This window comes from Muntiacus reevesi, chromosome 3 (assembly GCF_963930625.1).
Source record: "Muntiacus reevesi chromosome 3, mMunRee1.1, whole genome shotgun sequence".
NCBI lineage: Eukaryota > Metazoa > Chordata > Mammalia > Artiodactyla > Cervidae > Muntiacus > Muntiacus reevesi.
In genome coordinates this window covers 108,376,802-108,397,213 of record NC_089251.1, presented here as the reverse complement: position 1 = coordinate 108,397,213, position 20,412 = coordinate 108,376,802, and the positions used below count along the sequence as shown (strand labels likewise).

General features: G+C 36.7%; 1 protein-coding gene across 2 annotated transcripts in view; it reads left to right on the top strand.

Annotated features, from left to right (window-relative positions):
- Nucleotides 1-18,637, top strand: part of HNRNPR (heterogeneous nuclear ribonucleoprotein R) — a 34,282-nt gene extending 15,645 nt beyond the window's left edge. For both annotated transcript variants that reach the window (XM_065930030.1, XM_065930029.1), the window contains 6 exons: nucleotides 7,727-7,903; nucleotides 9,489-9,624; nucleotides 11,026-11,231; nucleotides 14,791-14,940; nucleotides 17,132-17,253; nucleotides 17,364-18,637. In XM_065930030.1, coding sequence (XP_065786102.1) covers nucleotides 7,727-7,903; nucleotides 9,489-9,624; nucleotides 11,026-11,231; nucleotides 14,791-14,940; nucleotides 17,132-17,253; nucleotides 17,364-17,976 — 1,404 coding nt within the window. In that variant the 3' untranslated portion in view covers nucleotides 17,977-18,637. The remainder of the gene's footprint in view (nucleotides 1-7,726; nucleotides 7,904-9,488; nucleotides 9,625-11,025; nucleotides 11,232-14,790; nucleotides 14,941-17,131; nucleotides 17,254-17,363) is intronic.
- Nucleotides 18,638-20,412: the final 1,775 nt, after the last annotated feature.

Here is a 20,412-nt window from a genome sequence, read left to right as displayed (position 1 = left end):
AGGGTGAATGCAATAGGGTGAGACTAATGAGAAGGGGTCAGATTCTGGATAACTTGAGTGTATATTTTAACAAGATTTATTGATAAGCTGGATACAGAGACATGAGAGAAAGGAGCAGAGCATGGCTTTAAGTCTTAGGACCTGAGCAGTTAGAAGGATGTAGTTGCCACTTATTAAAATGAGGAAGGCTGTAAAGAAGAGCAAATTAGCAGGATTGAAAGGCAGTAGTTGAGTTTTGGACATGTATGAATTAGAGGTCTCTTAGTCATCCACATGGAGCTGTTGAGTGAGCCGTTGCTTATGTGAGCCTGGAGTTCATAGGAGAGTTTCGACTGGCATCATAAATGTGGGAGGCATAAGCATCTAAGATGGTGGTGTTTTAAAACCATGTTTGGATGTGGTCACCAAGGAAGTGTGTATAGCTAGAGAAAAATTTTTAAGATCTAATTCCTTCAGCCCTTCAACATTTAGAGAGATGGGGAGATGAGAAGGAGCTAGCAAAGGGGACTGAGAAGAAGGAGCCAGTGAAGGGGCTTCCCTGATGCTCAAGTGGTTAAGAGTCTGCCTTCCAGTGCAGGGGCTGGGTGTGATCCCTAGTCTCGGAACTAAGATCCCCACATGCTGAGGAGGGCTACTGAGTCTGTGCACTCTGGAGCCTGCGTGCCGAAACAAAGACTCAACACAGCCAAATAAATACATTTTTAAAAAAGCCAGTGAGATAAGAAAAACCAGCAGTTTGGTGTCCCAGAGGTCAACTGAAGAAAGTATTCACAGAAGGAAGGTCAGTTATATCAAACTTCCCAAGTAAGATGAGGACTGAGAATCGACATTTGATTGTGATAGCATAAATGTTGTTAGTGACTTTGACTAGAGCAGTGACAAAAGCCAGATTGGAAAAGATTCAAGAGACTAAGAAGATGAGTATATTTGAGTCATTAGGAATATTATAGTTCTTCTGAGCAATTTTGCTACAAAGGAGAGCAGAGAAATGGGACAGTGGTTAGAAGGTTTATAGTCAAGATATATTTTTATTTTAATTGAAATTTTAAAGGAAGGGCTTTCCGGGTGGTCCAGTGCCTAAGACTCTGCATTCCCAATGCCAGGGGCTTGGGTTCAGTCCCTGGTCAGGGAACTATTAAATCCAACATGCCACAGCTGAGAGTCTCCCTGCAGTAACTAAGACCCTGCATAGCCAAATAAATAAATATTTTTTTAAAAAATAAAATTTAAGGGAAAGATTGTAATACACCATGTGCTAATGGGAATGATCCATGTATAAAGGAGGAAATTGATGATAAAATTGTTGCCAGACCAAGAGTCCTTGAGTAGGAAAGAAGGGAGGGAATCTAGCCTGTAAGTCACAGTATGAGATAGATGTTCATACATCTATTTACTCAAAGATGAGCAGCTGTTAATGTCCCTGGCACTGCATTCAATACTAGGAATAAAATGAGGAACAAGATGTGGGCTCTCTGCATACAGGGAAGCTGAATGCTCTTGCTGCTGTTACTCCCAGATGAGAATCTTGAGACTCGCTGATTTAGAAACTTGTTCACGGTAACTGGAATGTAGATTTGAATCCAACATAGCTTAAAACTCACCGTTTCTCACATTCTCCCTACCCTTAAGCTTTCAACCTACTACACCAAGCCACCATCATCTCTTGCACTGTTAACTTGACTGGTCAGCCTGTTTTTTTCCATACGATCCATTTTCTACCCTGCTGCCAGTCTTATTTCTTTTAGGACATAAGTAATACCTAGTTATTTGTCTGCTCAGAGGCCTCTTAATGTCTTCCTAACATGTTTGGAATAAAACTCTAAGCTTCCAACCATGATTTAACTTAATCCAGTCCTCATTTTCTCTTTCTCGTCACTGTCTCCTGTGTGGAAATCACTGGCCTATTTGCTGTTCTTCAGATAGATCAGTTGTACCCGATGTGTTTACAGACTCGCTCTATCACTGTGGAATGCCCTTTCCTCATACTTTTACTTTATTTTCTCTCTCTGTTCTCAGTTCAAATTTGTCTTCTCAGGGAGACCCTCCTACTTAAAATATAATCTCTTCTTCATTTATCCCTTTTCTTTGCTTTTATCTTATAATTTCCTCCTGAAATTGTATTATCTTTTAAATTGTCTGTCTCTATCAGTAGAATGTAAGCTTCATGAACATCTAGACCTGTCTGTGGTGTTCACTCATCTCTTGAATGTAGAAAAATTACATGGCATATGAGGCCACATCTTATGAAAGATTTGGACCAGTTCTATGAATAGGGAGGGAGCCAGTTACCTGCACTGGAGTGACTTCAAGCTGGCATTTTATTTATTTATTTGTGGATTTATGACTGTGCTGGGTCTTGGTTGCTGTGCATGGGCTTTCTCTACTTGGAGAGAGTGGTAGCTGCTCTGTAATTGCAATGCTCGGGCTTCTCATTGTGGGGGCTTCTTGGGTTGTGGAGCAAGGGCTCTAGGTGCACTGGCTTCAGTAGTTGGAGCTCATAGGCTCTAGAGCGTTGGCTTCAGTAGTTGCTGTACATGTGCTTAATTGCTCGGTGGCCTGTGGGATCCTCCCGGACCAGGGATCAAACCCATGACCCCTGCACCACAAAGCAGACTCTTAACCACTGGACCATCAAGGAAGCCCTTAAGCTGATATTTTAAAAATTAATTGGATATCCAAAAGTCTACAAGCAATAAATGGTGGAGAGGGTGTGGAGAAACGGGAACCCTCTTACACTGTTGGTGGGAATGCAAACTAGTACAGCCACTATGGAGAACAGTGTGGAGATTCCTTAAAAAATTGGAAATAGAACTGCCATATGACCCAGCATCCCACTCCTGGGCATACACACCGAGGAAACTAGATTTGAAAGAGACACGTGCACCCCAGTGTTCATCGCAGCACTGTTTATAATAGCCAGGACATGGAAGCAACCTAGATGCCCATCAGCAGACGAATGGATAAGGAAGCTATGGTACATATACACAAGGGAATATTACTCAGCCATTAAAAAGAATTCATTTGAATCAGTTCTAATGAGATGGATAAAACTGGAGCCCATTATACAGAGTGAAGTAAGCCAGAAAGATAAAGACCAATACAGTATACTAACGCTAAATTCCATATATATGGAATTTTAAAAGATGGTAACGATAACCCTATAAGCAAAACAGAAAAAGATGTACAGAACAGACTTTTGGACTCAGGGATGTTCTGAGAGAATAGCATTGAAACAAGAATACTGTCAAGGGTGAAACAGATCGCCAGCCCAGGTTGGATGCATGAGACGGGTGCTCAGGGCTGGTGCACTGGGAAGACCCAGAGGGATGGTATGAGGAGGGAGGCGGGCCGGGGGATCGGGATGGGGAACACATGTAAATCCATGGCTGATTCATGTCAATGTATGGCAAAAATCACTACAATATTGTAAAGTAATTAGCCTCCAACTAATAAAAATAAATGAAAAAATTAAAAAAATAAAAATTAAATGGATATGGATGAGAATTGGAGGGATTAAAAATACCTGAGGTTTTTTTGTTTATGAGAGTATTTTTCCTCAACCATTTGCCGGGGGTGAGGCTGGGGTGGGGTGGGGTGGTGGTTAGCAGAAATTATGTTCTCCCAAGAAAAATTATGTTTCCCCAAGAGGAATGTGGAAAAAAGTCAGAGGAACTGATTGACAAGGGTCAGTTTTAGTTATTTTGATTTTTGGACAAAGGAAACTTGTTCTAAATACATAGTATCTTTATTGTAAAATACTTAGAAAATATAATAAGGAAAATAAAATTAGAATTTTTTTATGTATTGATAACCACTTTTAGCATTTTGATGCATAGTTATTCTTATCTATACATATATTTATACCCCAAAAAATGAAAATTGACATTACTAAAGTTACTGTTAATTTGAGGTAAAATCAGGACTACCAGGAGGAAATGTTTAATAGGTAGTTGGAGATACAGAATTAGGTCTTGAGATATATAGGAGGTATTGGAAGGTGACTGTAACGTTGTGGGCTTTGGGATGTGAATATGATCCTTACAAGGGAAGGAAGTACAGTGAATTATGGGAAATAGGGCCATAACTTTGGGAAACATGCAGCTTATATTATTAATTGGAAAGAAGAATCACCATGGAAAGGATAGGGGAGTAGTTAAGTAGTTTAACTACTCGGTAGTTAAAGTAGTTAAAGGTAGTTAAAGTAGTTAACCTTTAAAGACCAGGTTAGTGGAAGATTCTGAGGTTTTTCCAGTAGTTAGGTATGGATGTGAGAATTGGACTATAAAGAAAGCTGAGCATCGAAGAATTGATGCTTTTGAACTGTGGTGTTGGAGAAGACGCTTGAGAGTCCCTTGGATTGCAAGGAGATCCAACCAGTCCATCCTCAAGGAGATTGGTCCTGAATGTTCATTGGTAGGACTGATGCTGAAGCTGAAGCTCCAATACTTTGGCTACCTGATGCGGAGAGCCCACTCACTGGAAAAGACCCTGATGCTGGGAAAGATTAAAGGCAGGAGGAGAAGGGGACGACAGAGGATGAGATGGTTGGATGGCATCACCGACTCAGTGGACATGAGTTTGGGTAAACTCTGGGAATTGGTGATGGATAGGGAGCCTGGCGTGCTGCAGTCCATGGGGTCACAAAGAGTTGGATACGACTGAGCAACTGAACTGAACTGAAAACTTATGGGAAGAGAATTTTCAGAAGGTAGCATCACTAGTGTTTGTTGAGAAGGCAAGGATGAAGAGATTGAGGAAGGGAAGACTTTTGAATTGGTCCTTAAAAGTCCATTAGTGACATTTGGGTGTACCATTTAGTGTTGGAAGAAGCCAATTTGTAGAGAGTTTAAAAGCATATGGGAGGGAAGCTCCAAGAGAGAGGGCACATATGTGTGCTTATAGCTGATTCACATTGTTCCATAGCAGAAATCAACACAGTGTTGTAAAGCATTTATCCTCCAATTAAAAAAAAAATGGGAAGAAAATGATCCCCCAGAAATGTAAGAAAGAAATAGAAACGGAACTTGACGATGAATACATGATAGAACAATGCAAAAAAAACATAGATGCCAGTGCTTTTCAGAGTGAGCTTTCATTAGAAAGATGGTTCTGCAGGGATGTCACTGAGATGATTGCCGAGCTGTTATTTATACTTTGCTTAGCTGCCCAGTATTAAGCATACAACAGATGTGTTGAAAAGAATAACTGCATGAGTGAAATCAAACAGGTAAGGGCCATATGTTTAAAGCATTTAAAAATGAAAGGAACAGTAACAGGCTAAAGAAGAGGTTTTTGTATTTTGTTATGGGAGATTTGGCATGTTTGAAGATGGAGAACAGTGGGAAGGAAAGAGTGTACTGAACAAGATAGGACAGTTGAAGAAATAAAGGTTTAAAATTATTTCCAGAAGAAAGTAGTAAGAAGAAATGGGCTTATTTATTAGGGTTAAGGAGCTACTCTCTGGAAAAGAGGTACATTTTTTTCTCTGAGGTATAAAGGAAAGAAGTGAGAAGAGATGTTGAGAAAAGTTTTTAAGGTCAAGAGGAAAGAATGTCAGGAAAACCAATGACTTTTCAGGCGACCTTCTTAGAATGAGATTTCATGAATGAGGATTGGAGGTTTTAAGGAAGTAGAAAAATTAGAGTAGCTGTTGTGTAAGCATCTTGCTAGAGATTCAGAAGACCACCTCAGATTTTACCAGATAGCAGTGAAAGTGAACCTGATTATTTTGAAAAGGATTGTCTTAAGATACCACAGCTCTTACAGAACTTAACACCAGAAACTTAATCCCCAATAATTTGGCATCTTTTGGCTTGCAGGTATTACTTCATTCGTGTTAGTGTTAGTCCCTCAGCCGTATCCAGCTCTTTGCGATCCCAGGCTCCTCTGTCCTTAGAATTCTTCAGGCAAGAATACTGGAGTGGGTAACCATTCCCTTCTCCAGGGGATCTTCCCAACCCAGGGACTGAACCCAGGTCTCCCGCGTTGCAGGCAGATTTTTTACTGTCTGAGCTACAAGGGAAGTCCATTGCTTCATTCATTTCAGTTCAGTCACATCACTCAGTCGTGTCCGACTCTTTGCAACCTCATGAACCGCAGCATGCCAGGCTTCCCTGTCCATCACCAACTCCCGGAGCTTGCTCAAACTCATGTCCATCAAGTCGGTGATGCCATTCAACCATCTCATCCTCTGTCATCCCCTTCTCCTCCTGCCTTCAGTCTTTCCCAGCATCAGGGTCTTCTCCAAGGAGTCAGTTCTTTGCATTAGGTGGCCAAACTATTGGAACTTCAGCTTCAGCATCAGTCCTTCCAATGAATATTCAGGACTGATTTCCTTTAGGATGTACTGGTTGGATCTCCTTGCAGTCCAAGGGACTCTCAAGAGTCTCCTCCAACACCACAGTTCAAAAGCGTCAATTCTTCGATGCTCAGCTTTCTTATAGTCCGACTGTCACATCCATATATGACTACTGGAAAAACTATAACTTTGACTAGACGGACCTTTGTTGGTAGTCTCTCTGCTTTTTAATAAATGCTATCTAGATTGGTCAAAACTTTTCTTCCAAGGAACAAGAGTCTTTTAATTTCATGGCTGCAGTCACCATCTGCAGTGATTTTTGGAGCCCCCCCCCCCACCAAAATAGTCTGTCACTGTTTGCATTTCCCCGTCTGTTTGCCATGAGGTGATGGGACAGGATGCCATGATCTTAGTTTTCTGATTGTTGAGTTTTTACTTCATTACTTCAGATCAATTATCTGGATATGAAATGTTGATATAGATGAGTTTCACTAGAAAATTCATCTCATGCAAGCAGTAATTTACTCTTTACGACTTTGTGTGTGGATTGCAAATGTTTTAACATAAAAGGTTATTTTCCGTATTGCTGACATGGTAGAAATTTGAAGAAAATTGTCATCTGATATTAAATAGTGAGAGGGTTTCTGATTGTTTCATTCTAATTTAGCATTCCTGTATATTAGGACTTAATCCTACTTACTATATAATTTTAATTAAGGATACAAAATCTTTAAATTATGGTGAATTTTTTTCATATCTTAAAATGTAATATTCTGATAGAGAAAGAAATTCTGATGAAGAAAGATAAAGCAGTGGAGTTTTAAGTAGTAAAGATTTTAGAGTTGAGAAAATTTGAAAGAGACCTCATCAATCTTTTATTCGGTTTTTTTAATTTAACTTTCATTGTAACTTTACTGAATGGGCATGCTTATACTGTAGTGAAAGTGTCGCTCGCTCAGTCGTGTCCCGCTCTGCACCCCGTGGGCTGTAGCCCACCAGACTGCTCTGTCCCTGGGATTACCCGGGCTGGACACTGGAGTGGGTTGCCATTCCCTTCTCCATACTCAATTATTGTTTTTCTAAAAATGCACGTGTATTTCAGTGAAGATTTATATAGGCCTTTTATTATATTTTTTGTGAGCAAAGGACAAATTACAAAAATTTAAAATTTAGAGTTGTTACTACAAATTTTGAGCACTTACTATTATTAATTAGTTTCCATTTTTCAGTATAGAATATTGTTCTGTGTTGATGCCCTGAAAGTCATTATAATGAAAACCTAGGGTTAACTTTGTAAGATTCAACTTGCCTCAATTTTTCCTTAACCATCTTTGTGTCCCCACCCCCTAAAAAAGGCAGCTAGGCTTTGTGGCTCTAAAATCAAATTGCTTATTACACTGGGATTCTAACACAGAGGTTTTATTTCAGGTCTTTGTAGGTAAAATACCAAGAGATTTATACGAGGATGAATTGGTGCCCCTTTTTGAAAAGGCTGGTCCCATTTGGGATCTGCGTCTTATGATGGATCCACTGTCTGGTCAGAATAGAGGGTATGCATTCATCACCTTCTGTGGAAAGGAAGCCGCGCAGGAAGCTGTTAAACTGGTATGTGATAAGACATGCCCATTGTCTGGCAAGTCATTTGAGAAAAATACCTCAATTAAAAACATTTGCAGTTAACATTGTTTCATTTACTTTAGCTTTTGTTTTGAAAGTTTTTATATTTACTAAGTTAGTATGTGACTGGTGGCTATTTTTTCATACTATGAAAGTAAAAAATAAATGAAAATACCCAAGAAATAAGGTGATAGTCTCCCATAATTCTAAGAAGTTATTTATTACAGCAATTAGTATCTAAAGTTTTATTTGAATATTTGGCTTTTGCAGATCTCCTTTTGATCTTACACAGAAATGTCAATTCTTGCTGTTAAACTTTAGAGTAAGGTTCTTAAAGTATGATGAAGTCTGAAATGGGTTCTGGGGAATATAACTGGGCCACATGGACTTTTAGGACACGATTCAGGAAATGGTTGTGAATCTCTTTTGTTTTTGTCATAACCTAATCATACAATTTATTTATTTTCTAAGTATATTCTTCTTTTCTTTTTGTTTCCAAACTCTCCAGTTCTTTAATCTTTCTCTTTTTCTTTTACTTGATAAACAGTCTTCTTCTAGGAACCTCCTTTTTGTAGCGCCTTTTACCCTTTGTACTTATTTCAGAGTAGTATGCAAATTAAGTATGACTTCACTCCTACTGCGTTAAGATACAGTCATCTCAGTAACTCAGAATAGCAGTATCATTGGTTTTGGGGGGTACTCTTGGCAGACAGCTGAAGACCTCACTTAATCTAGTTCTAATTCTTTTAGAATGGTAACCTGTTTCACCAGTCTTTTCGGATTAGTTGCCTTTAAATTTGTTCTACTTCTAACTTGACCCAGATTTTTTATTATGGACTTTTTTCCTTCCAGTTTGTTTATTTAGTACTGAGAAGTTTTCAAAACTTTTATTTCCTTGCCTCTGGCAACATGTGGATGATTTTAATTCCATATTTTTTTAGTAAACTAATAGGTAAGTAATGTTAAGGCATAAAAAGCTCAAGTTTACATAGGATATAATTACCATAACCATTTAAATAAAACACTTTTTATTTCTATGATTTAATACAATTTTGAAAGTATTATGTTTAATATGAAGTTTAAATTTTTAAAATTGTTTTATGTAAAATGTGAAATTCTTCTACGTTTCTTTGCATTGATTAAACATAGTTGTTATTCTTTACATATTGTTGTTTTCCTGAGACTTATCTGTATCTCATTTCATCTCCAAGGGCTCTGAATTACCAGTCTCGGGTATTTTTTCTAAAATTCTCTGGGAAAAAATCTTGAGATTGATAATATTGAAATAAGAAATCAGGTCTTTTCAAAGATAAAATGAATAACTTTGATTCATTTATATATATTTTTTGATTCATTTATATTTGATAGAGCAGTGAAGGTTAATGAAACCAAACTAAAACAGAGGCTGTAAAAGTTAAAAATACACATTTTATATTAAGGCAAACGTGAGGGCACTTGGTGAGTTCATGAAGGAGGGAGTGTTTGACCTTGAATTGTTCAGTTTTTTAGACTGAAGTCAGTTGTTCTGAGTTTGGGGTGGTTGTGGGGTGTCTGGTTCTTTTCTCCCTTTCAGTGTGACAGCTATGAAATTCGCCCTGGTAAACACCTTGGAGTGTGCATTTCTGTGGCAAACAACAGGCTTTTTGTTGGATCAATTCCGAAGAATAAGACTAAAGAAAACATTCTGGAAGAATTCAGTAAAGTCACAGGTAAAACAAAAATGTATTTAGAAATTAGTTTTGGGAAATCTGTGGTACATTATAAGTGCAAAAAAGGAGGTGTATCTTAATCTTAAGAATTCACATATCTACTGGGTGTCTAAATTGCCTCCTTTCTGTTTTTTTAGTGGTTTGGACTAAACAACTTCTCTTGTAGCCTCAAGTTCTTGGGATGTCCTCTTCACTTCTTTTCCTTAGTTGAACCATAACTTCTGACACAACCTTTGCCCTATAGCTCTCAAGTGAAGGCTTCCCCATCTGGGATTCAGTCTTCTAAGGCCAAGGGGATGAGAGCGCTTCTCCTCCTCCTCCTTCCTCTCACCTCGTCTATTTCAGGTTTTTCCACATTTCCAATCCTAAATTCATGGAATTGATTTGAGAAGAAAATTCTAGATCACAGATCTATAAATATAAATTTAAATGTAATAAAATTTAGCAGAATTACATTTTCACTTATCAAATATGATTTAATCATATATTTCCTATTCCATTTCAATTTTTAAAATGCTGATGGAGATCCACTAATGGTAGCTGCATTGTAAAAGGCAACTTTTAGACCATTGCTTCTCCATCCCCTATAAAAACCATTTCTTTACATTTTTGTTGTCCAGACATACTACAGATAAACAATCCTTTCCCTTCAAGATGTTATTTGTTGCTCTTCTGGTTTCAGTCTTGTGTTAATTGAAGGTTGCTTCTGGCTCAGTCTTTTTCTTCTTCCTGAATTAACTTATTGTTAGTACTTTCAACATGTATGTGGCTGAACCATCCAGTACCATAATCTAGTTTTATGACTGCCTCATCTCTTATCCTTTACTTCCGCTCTCCCACATCCAAATCACATTCTGGATATTGCTGCTAGAAATAAAATCTAATTACTCTTAAGGATTTGGATAATATGTGGAAAGGTGAGGGTACAGGACTAAGATCAGAGGTACATTTTAACCAGTTACTTTTATTCTTGGTAAAAATAGTAACTTTTAAAAAGATTCAAAGATGATTTTTGGTTATGATTAGTTGTTGAGTGTTCTCTTGGATTTATGTTTGGTTTTTAAGTTCCTTGGTAGTATTTTCATAAGTTTTAATAAGGTCATGTTATGTCAAACACTCTTTAAAACATCGTAAAATAGAATGTCATATGTCAGAATACAGTAGTTGGACTTACTGTCTATGACTATATTTTCAGGGCCCCTAAAATTAAAAGGAACATGACATATTGTCCGTAGCTCCATACCTAATAATTCTGATTAGTTGTCTAGCTAGATAATTAGCAGGTCATCATGAGGCATCTCCAGTTACTTTTTGCTGTTCGGCAAGTGGATCTAGGTCTGCCTGATCGCTAAGTGTGTGGTGGATGCTTTTGGCTTATATATCTGGCTGTTGGTTTAACAGAGGGTTTGGTGGACGTTATTCTCTATCATCAACCCGATGACAAAAAGAAGAATCGGGGGTTCTGCTTCCTTGAGTATGAGGATCACAAGTCAGCAGCACAAGCCAGACGCCGGCTGATGAGTGGAAAAGTAAAAGTGTGGGGAAATGTAGTTACAGTTGAATGGGCTGACCCTGTGGAAGAACCAGATCCAGAAGTCATGGCTAAGGTAAATGCAATATCTTGGGTTGGGGGTGTGGTTATAATTTACGTTTTGTACTTAGAATATAAGCTTGAATATTTCAAATTTTACAGTAAATATAACTTGTAGCTCTTAACTGTTTAAGCAACAACCTGCTTTAGCACCAATTTAACAGCCTATCTTGTATCCAGGAATTTCCACTAACCATTTCTTTTTCTGCAGATAAATGTGTAAAAAGAACTGAAATTAAATCCCTTCAATTATGTGTTTCTATGCCTACTGAGAGTTCGATTAGTGCTTGGCACTATCAAATATAAAAAGATAAAAATGTTAAGAAAAGAAAAAACACAAGGTTTTATGGAATAAAGAGAGAAGTAATGTTTTGGAGATAATGAATTAAAGTCTTCATTGACCATACTGTGACTTTTATTACATGGCCATGAACTACATTTTATTTAGATTTAGTGTCTTTTTCCTTTTTTAATGGGTCAAGCTTCCTTATAATATTGTCTCCATGAAGAAAGGTGAGGGGTTATCATGTTTGCTCTTAGTGGCAAAATATGCATAGCAAGTCCTGTGGTGGACTTTCACTTTCCTCCTAAGCGCTATACTTTCATTGCTGGAATCTTGGCCTGGTAAAGGATGGTTCTGTGAGTCCTGGTTCTTAGGCTTTCCTCTGGGTGACTCCTAGGGGTGAAGGGACATATCTGAGTTGCATCTCTGTTGCTTTTAGTGAATTTTTGATTATTTTGGTGTTTGTCTCTTGACCTCTTGGGGGCAGCAGCTCTGTGGATGGCCATAAATGAATGGTTGGGTTATTCTGTACTGAGAGTCTTTTCCGCAAGCTTCTTACTCCAGAATCTGTGGTGACAGTTCTCACTGTTGATTAATTTGGAGGAGGGACCTGGTTTATACTAATATGATAAAAGCTTTTTAAGCAAAAACATTCTTGGATTACTCAAAGATCCACTGAGAATGAACCAGAGAGACTCAGATGTGTTGCACACTTTTTCTGTGTTCCTGGAGTAGATAGGAGTCAAGCAGAGGGGCTGGAAATCTAAAGAGCCCTGATTATTTTTATTTCTTACTAGCTTGATTTTAATTCCACTTGTTTCTTCTAATACAGTTGTGACTTTGAGCAAACTTACTGATTTTGGATGTTGTCTATTTTATTGGAATTGGATAAATCTCTTTACAAGATCTCTTACAACTTTGTATCTATCTTGTAAAAACTGACTGTAGCCTGTATTGCATTTTCTAAAATATTTTAAAAACAGTATTATAGATTGAGAGGGGCATTTTTTATTTTATATTAGATTATAGTTGAGTTACAATGTTGTGTTAGTTTCAGCTTTCTTAAAGGGATCTTTTTCCTATTGAGTGCTTTAAACATTATTTCAACTAGTGATTTTTATATAGGATACTTTGGTTTCATCTCAGAAAAAAAAAGATCTATGTTGAGTTTCAAAAAAGAAGGTAAATAAAGTAATGGAGGCCTCTCTGATGTAGAATTAGACGTCAGTATGACAACATAAAAAAAGGAGTTAAAGATAGAGGTGAAAGGCTTTTCCCCCCTTGAATTAGTGTCTTCCCCAAATCTTTTTTACTTAGCCCTTTATCTAAGGCAACAGTTTGTTTGGTAGGTGTGGTAGTTTTTTTGTCTAAACAAGTAATGTATTTCCTTAGTTCACAAATCAAAATTATATGGAAAAGTATAGCCAAGGAATTCCCATTTCTGCCTCCAGCTCCAGCTGCTGTTTCCTCCTTGTCCCTTGCAGATACGCAGTGTTAGTGGTCTCTGGTTTATCCTTGGGGTGCTTCGCAGGCAAATATGATTATATATTCTTTCCTTCCCTACTTACACAGATGGTTACTGGTAGCTATGTTAATGAACTGTGTTTGTTTTATTCACTGTCATATTTCATTTCATCTCATATTTCAGCTCTAAGGAAGTATACCATTATTTTATGTACCGCTAAGAAATTGTAAAATGCTGCCAATTAAACTGTGACAAGTGCTTGTCTGTCACATTGACTGTAAATTGGATCTCTATTTTGGAGGTATAAAATGGGGAAAAAAATCTTAACAGTGTATCCTCACCTTTTTTTTTTTAAATATCAGCTCTTAATTTTTTATGACTGTACTTTTTCATTCTGTAGGTGTACCATAGTATATTCAACTAGACATTGGGTGTTTCTAATCTTTTATTGTTAAAATACTGTAATGAGTAAGCTTATATCATTTCAGTTAATATAAATACAGATGTATCTGTAGGATAGATTTGTGAGTCAAAGGGTAAATGCATCTGTTATTATTAAGATACTGACCATATTTTCTGTAGGAGGTGCACTTGTATTCTGCTCTCCTTATTAAAAGAGGATAGGCTCAAACTTGGTTTTGCCAAGTCTGGTAACAAGTGGTATCTCATAGCTGTTTTATGATTTGTTTCTCTTTACTGTACATGCCTGAATTTACATTTCTTATGCATGTAAGGACTATTTATGTTTCTTTGTATGAACCATGTATTCATAAATTTTGCCTGTCTTTTCATTCATTTGTTTTTCTGTTGATCTTTTTCTTATTTTCTAGAGTTCTGATATAAAAGATAAGTTAACTGTTTGTGATGCTTTTTTTTTTTTTTAATTTTACTTATGGTATTTTCTACCGTATGGAAATCTTTTTTTTAGTAGTTGAATTTTTCAGTCCTTCATATAGATTTTAAATTAACAAAGCCTTCTCCAGTGCAGTGTTACGTAATTATTTTCTTCTAATATTTTAAACATCCCCCTCCTTTTAAATTTTCTATCTGTTTGGACTTTATCATAGTATATAGTGTGAGGTATGAGTCCACTTTTAATCTTTATTCAGATCAACACTGCACTGATTAAATGATTTAAGCAGTGAATTGATAGAGTTTGTTTTATCTAGTAGGACTAGACTCTAAATGTTGTTCTTATTTTTTCCCTGGCTATTACTGCTTGTTTATTTTTTCATATGAATTTTAGAATCGTGAGCTCATCCAGTTCTTGGGTGGGGTAGAAGGAACAGAAAAACTTGTTTTGGGGGGGACTTATGAACTATATTGGGCTCGTCAGGTGGCTCAGAGGTAAAGAATCCACCTGCCAATGCAGGAGACCTGGGTTCGATCCCTGGGTCAGGAAGATCCCCTGGAGAAGGAAACGGCAACCCACTCCAGTCTTCTTGCCTGGGAAATCCCATGGACAGGGGAACCTGGTGGGCTTCAGTCCACAGGATCACAAGAGTTGGACAAGACTTAATGGCTGAACAGCAACAAAGGGACCATATTAAATTAGTAAAGTAACTTAGTAATAATTTTATTTTGGTTCTTTGAAGGTCCTGTTCACAGTATTAGGTACTTTAATGACATGGCAGGAGAAGAAACTGATAATGTATATAAATTGATAACAATTATTTTCTCATTTTCATACTTTTTGTGATAGCACCTTTAGCTTAATTGTTTTTGAGAATAAAAGCCTATGCCATGAAAATAGGAAGAAATACTTTAATATAGGACTTCAGCTAAAATTAAGTAGCCAATGCCTGTTTTGTATATTTGTTATATTAGGTGAAAGTTTTATTTGTGAGAAACTTGGCTACTACAGTGACAGAAGAAATATTGGAAAAGTCATTTTCTGAATTTGGAAAACTTGAAAGAGTGAAGAAGTTGAAAGATTATGCATTTGTTCATTTCGAAGACAGAGGAGCAGCTGTTAAGGTAAAAATTTGATATTTGTTTCTTGATGTGTGAATTTTGTTGTTGAAACTTGCTAAAACACACAAAGTGACTTTATAAACAAATGAAATTGGTTTTCAGCTTTTACCGAACTCTGGAGCTTTCCTTTAATAATCTCTGTGAAGTGGTAGTAATGTAACAGGTAAGGTAAGACTCTGTATTCTAAAGCCTGATTATTACTAACTGAGTTTGTGACCTCAGGCAAGTTACTTTTAATCTCTGTATTATTTTTGTAAGCCTAAGCTTTGATAGCATGATACCTTGAAAATGTTACAAGGAATAGTAATTAGCTTCCATAAATACCAAAATGATAGTGAATATATTGTAACTATTTACTTATTTAAGGACCTATGAATGGAACTGAGTAGTGTACATGGCTTCATATCTAGTACAGTGTAAATTCAGTAGGTGTGTTCTGAGGAAATGGTTAGTTCTTCATAGTCTTGCCTTTCTTTGGTCGTTTTAGAATCCTCACAGTATTTTTTTTTCCAGTTTCAATAGTTGTTAGAAATATTTCTTGCATATAATAGTTAATTTGCTTGATGATAGTATTTGAAAAGTATGGAAAAAAGTATTTTCATATAGTGTCTAGAGCATTTAGCCTGAGTACTCGGCTGCTTTCCATTGGTAGTGGCTCAACACCATCTTTAGTGGCTGAAATGTTCATTTTCTTCCTCTTGTTCCTCTCTCCCTGCTGGAGAAAAGATGGGGGAGGGGCTGACAAAACAAAAGACAGGACAAAGTAAAAGATTTTTTATATAATTGGGGAGATGGATCTAAAACCCTTGGTGACTCAGGCCTGGTGTTTTTGCATGTTTTGTCGGTAAAGTGGCCCCACCCTCTAATTAAGGCAGTTTTTGTTTCCTGACCAGGGTACTGCTTTAAAATGTGCCTTATAGAATCTTTGACTAGTAGAATTTATTGGTGTGCTTTTTAATGGAAGCTAATTACTGAGACAGTATTGCTTATAAAATTCATAGCTTAGTACAGAACTTGTTTGGCTTCTGAATTGCGAGTGATAGGAAGAACAGATAACTAATAAATTTATACCTTCTAAATAATTCCTTTTGATTTACTTGGTATCAAATAACTGATTTTTCATAATTGAAAATAATTTTCAAGGGTGGTTTGCCAAAGCGATTTCTGAAATTGTAAGATTTCTAACTCAGAGGATGGCCAGAGGAAAGAGTATAGACAGATGCTCTGTTCTTTTGTTTACACCAGGAAGCTTTTATAGACTCATTGCTTTAGTTGAAGCAGCCAAAGGCTAAGGGGGTAAAGGGGAAAAGACTAGGTAAGAGGAAGACACTGATTTAATCTTTTGTCTGGGTACTTGTAAATCACTAAAATGTTCTTCATGGTTAGAGCATTTTATCATGTATATCCAGAGAGGGAAAGGTTGTATTGGGAAACAGAAAAACTGTGGTGAGGAGGTGATACTTGGTTACTGAATTACCTGAACCTTGAAGTATGGCAGAAGTTAATAGGTGGAATGATACAAATAAAAAACTAGAGCCCGGGATACTTTTGATTACTGCTTTCCAGATGAGTACTTGAGTCTTAATTAATTCAAGCCTTTGCTGGGCTCTGTGATTTTAACCATTCAGGTAAAGTATATATTCCAGGTTAAAATAAACATTGTTGGGATGGGGAAGAAGTCTAGGCTTTTTTCTTTTTTTTGGTTAGTATCTTGTTAAATTTCACCGATAGTCTCATTTATATTTCAAATTCTTGACATTTTTATGAACGAACAGTTTTAAGATGTACAGGCTGAATGCCATGTGTTTGTTTAAAAATTTTAATCCTGAAAAGTTTGTTAATATGGGCATGTTCTCCAGATGGGAATTTGCTGTTTGTTTTGGCCTTAGCTTGAAGGAATTAGTTACTTGAAATTAAGGAGCAGCAACAAGCAGCTCTCTGTTTTATCTTTCTAACTATAATAATAGGACATCCATTTTGTTCTCAGTGTAACTTACATATAAAGTAAGGTTGAGGGGAATAAGTATTTTGTGTATCTTTACATATTTGGTGGCTATATTCATCTTGGAAATTAAAACAGTTGTGGAGTAAATTGTTTATCAGGTGTACATGGTAAAATAGTTAAATGGTACAAACAATGTTATATTTAAGGTACTGTTACTTATAAAATAAATTTGTTTCTAATTTTGCATAGGCCATGGATGAAATGAATGGCAAAGAAATAGAAGGGGAAGAAATTGAAATAGTCTTAGCCAAGCCACCAGACAAGAAAAGGAAAGAGCGCCAAGCTGCTAGACAGGCCTCCAGGAGTACTGCGTGAGTCTTCATTTAATAAATAAGTCAGAGATCGGGTAGTTTAAAAAGTTAGGAAAAATCTTAAAGCAAACTAACTTGTTTTTTCTTCTCTCCCTTCCCTCCATTGCTAGGTATGAAGATTATTACTATCACCCTCCTCCTCGCATGCCACCTCCAATTAGAGGTCGGGGTCGTGGTGGGGGGAGAGGTGGATATGGATACCCTCCAGATTACTATGGCTATGAAGATTACTATGATGATTACTATGGTTATGATTATCACGACTATCGTGGAGGCTATGAAGATCCCTACTACGGCTATGATGATGGCTATGCAGTAAGAGGAAGAGGAGGAGGAAGGGGAGGGCGAGGTGCTCCACCACCACCAAGGGGGCGGGGAGCACCACCTCCGAGAGGTAGAGCTGGCTACTCACAGAGGGGGGCACCTTTGGGACCACCAAGAGGCTCTAGGGGTGGCAGAGGGGGTCCTGCACAACAGCAGAGAGGCCGTGGTTCCCGTGGATCTCGGGGCAGCCGTGGGGGCAATGTAGGAGGCAAGAGAAAGGCAGACGGGTACAACCAGCCTGACTCCAAGCGCCGTCAGACCAACAACCAACAGAACTGGGGTTCCCAACCCATCGCTCAACAGCCGCTTCAGCAAGGTGGTGACTATTCTGGTAACTATGGTTACAATAATGACAACCAGGAATTTTATCAGGATACTTATGGGCAACAGTGGAAATAGACAAGTGAGGGCTTGAAAATGATTGACAAGATACGATTGGCTCTAGATCTACATCCTTCAAAAAAATTGGCTTATCTGTTTCATCTTTAAGTAGCAATTTGCTGCCATTTGTATTTGGCTGAAGAAATCACTATTGTGTATATACTCAAGTCTTTTTATTTTTTCCTCTTTTCATAAATGCTCTTGGACATTATTGGGCTTGCAGAGTTCCCTTATTCTGGGAGTTACAATGCTTTTATCGTTTCAGGCTTCATTTTAGCTTCAAAACAAGCTGAGCACACTGTTAAAATCATGATTTTGCAGAACCTTTGGTTTTGGACAGTTTCATTTTTTGGATTTGGGATAGCTTACATAGGGGTATGGAGTATGCTGTAAATAAAAATACAAGCTAGTGCTTTGTCTTAGTAGTTTGAAGAAATTAAAAGCAAACAAATTTAAGTTTTCTTGTATTGAAAATAACCTATGATTGTATGTTTTGCATTCCTAGAAGTAGGTCAACTGTGTTTTTAAATTGTTATAACTTCACACCTTTTTGAAACCTGCCCTACAAAATTTGTTTGGCTTAAACGTCAAAGCCGTGACAATTTGTTCTTTGATGTGATTGTATTTCCAATTTCTTGTTCATGTAAGATTTCAATAAAACTCAAAAATCTATTCAAAACATTACCTATTTCAAATTCAATTGTGTCCTAAAACATTATTTTATTCGTAATCCTTGCAAGGAATATTGTTTTCAAACTATAACTGCCTATGTGAGTGATCAAATTCATGCAAAATTTCTTGTCTATTCTAATATGTATCGTGGATATCAGACTGAGGATTAGTCTAAATTCTAATATTTATTCCAAATAGCACTTCATTGATTGATGTTCTTTCATAGTCATCTAATTTGGCAATTTTATCCTTTATTCTTATAAAAACAAGCTCAGGCTTTTGAACATTCTTGCAGGCATTGGATAATTTGCATTAAATAAAATGGGGTTGGGGAAGCAGACTGCAATTTATTTTGACCCACATTCTTTCTATAAAGGATGTTTTGTTGTCTGAAGACCTTATTTGCTGGAGTGAATGTACATAGCAGGAAAAAATGTTACTACTGTGGCGTCAATTGCTCTGCGGACTAAACTTCATGTAAACTTTCAGTATACATGATTGTGACTACCACTTCAGTTACTAATTAGGAATATAATTTCCTATTACTATGTAAATTTGCTTTGAGAAACAATCAGGCCTTGTAAGAGAGGCTTAAAAATATCCGGTAGTCCTACTTCTGACTTCCTGTTAATACCTCTTATTTTTATTTATTTATTTATTTATTTTGCTACTCAAATGGCTAAAAATTTTGTTGGCCAAATCATAGCATCTATTTCCATTTCCTTTAGAAGTTCTCCTTTATCATAAGAACGTTTTTTTGCTTGAGAATAAGATGAAGGAAAGAATCTAAACAGCGCAGAAAAGTCTGGATCACTTTCAAATAACCAATAAAAATTTTCCCTTCCATTTTATTCTTAGGCAGATCTAAAATGTTTTTAAATTAGAAAAATAAGCCATTGGAGAAGAATTAAAATGGGCACATCTTTATTTTGTGTTTTGTTCCTGTTTGGTGTCTTTTATGAGTGCTATTAGATTTCAAAATTATAAGCTATCTAATTGAGAGCTCAGTCAGCATATTTTGGTTTTCATGACTTCTCTTTTGACTTTGAGGAGAAAAATGAGTATTTGCTGATGAAAGTCAGTATATCATTTCTTTTTAAAAATACACTTATTATATAGTTCAGTAAGTTAACAGGCCTCGTTAATATCCCTTTTATGTTTTTGGAAACCAGTAGAGGAATTATATATAATTCCTGTGTATAACAGATTGGTGTTAACATGGGTATCTATTTGATAAAGCTTGGATCCAGTTGTTTTTCTTATGCCCATGTATGCAGGTATAGACACCAAACATTGTTTAAATGCTGTCTTTTCAACTTTGAAAATACAATTTGAAGCTGTAGCTATAAATCTAAATTAGATTTAAGTAAAACCCAGAATATTTCTTGAAGAGAGGCTGTAGAAATAAAATTTGAATTATTTGTTATTTCTTAGCTGTTACCAGCGAACAAGTTCTTATGAACAAAATTAGGAATGGGAATAGAAGTAATTCTGAAAAAGTAATTTATGAGCTTCCCCCACCCATCCTAAAATGTAAATCCAGCAAAAACATGAATCAAACCTAGGTTCCATGTCAAAATCTTTTTCTTTAATTGCAAATTATATTTTACTCTCACCAATTAAAAATATACCTATAGGGGTACCCCTCTAATAGCACTTTATAGATTTTTTGTGGCTATTTAACATACAAACGTAACTTTATAAGCATTCAGTCTACTCTGGAGCTTTTCCCTTACTGATGTAAGCTATTGTAAGCTATTGCTATAAGCGGCATTCCCAGAA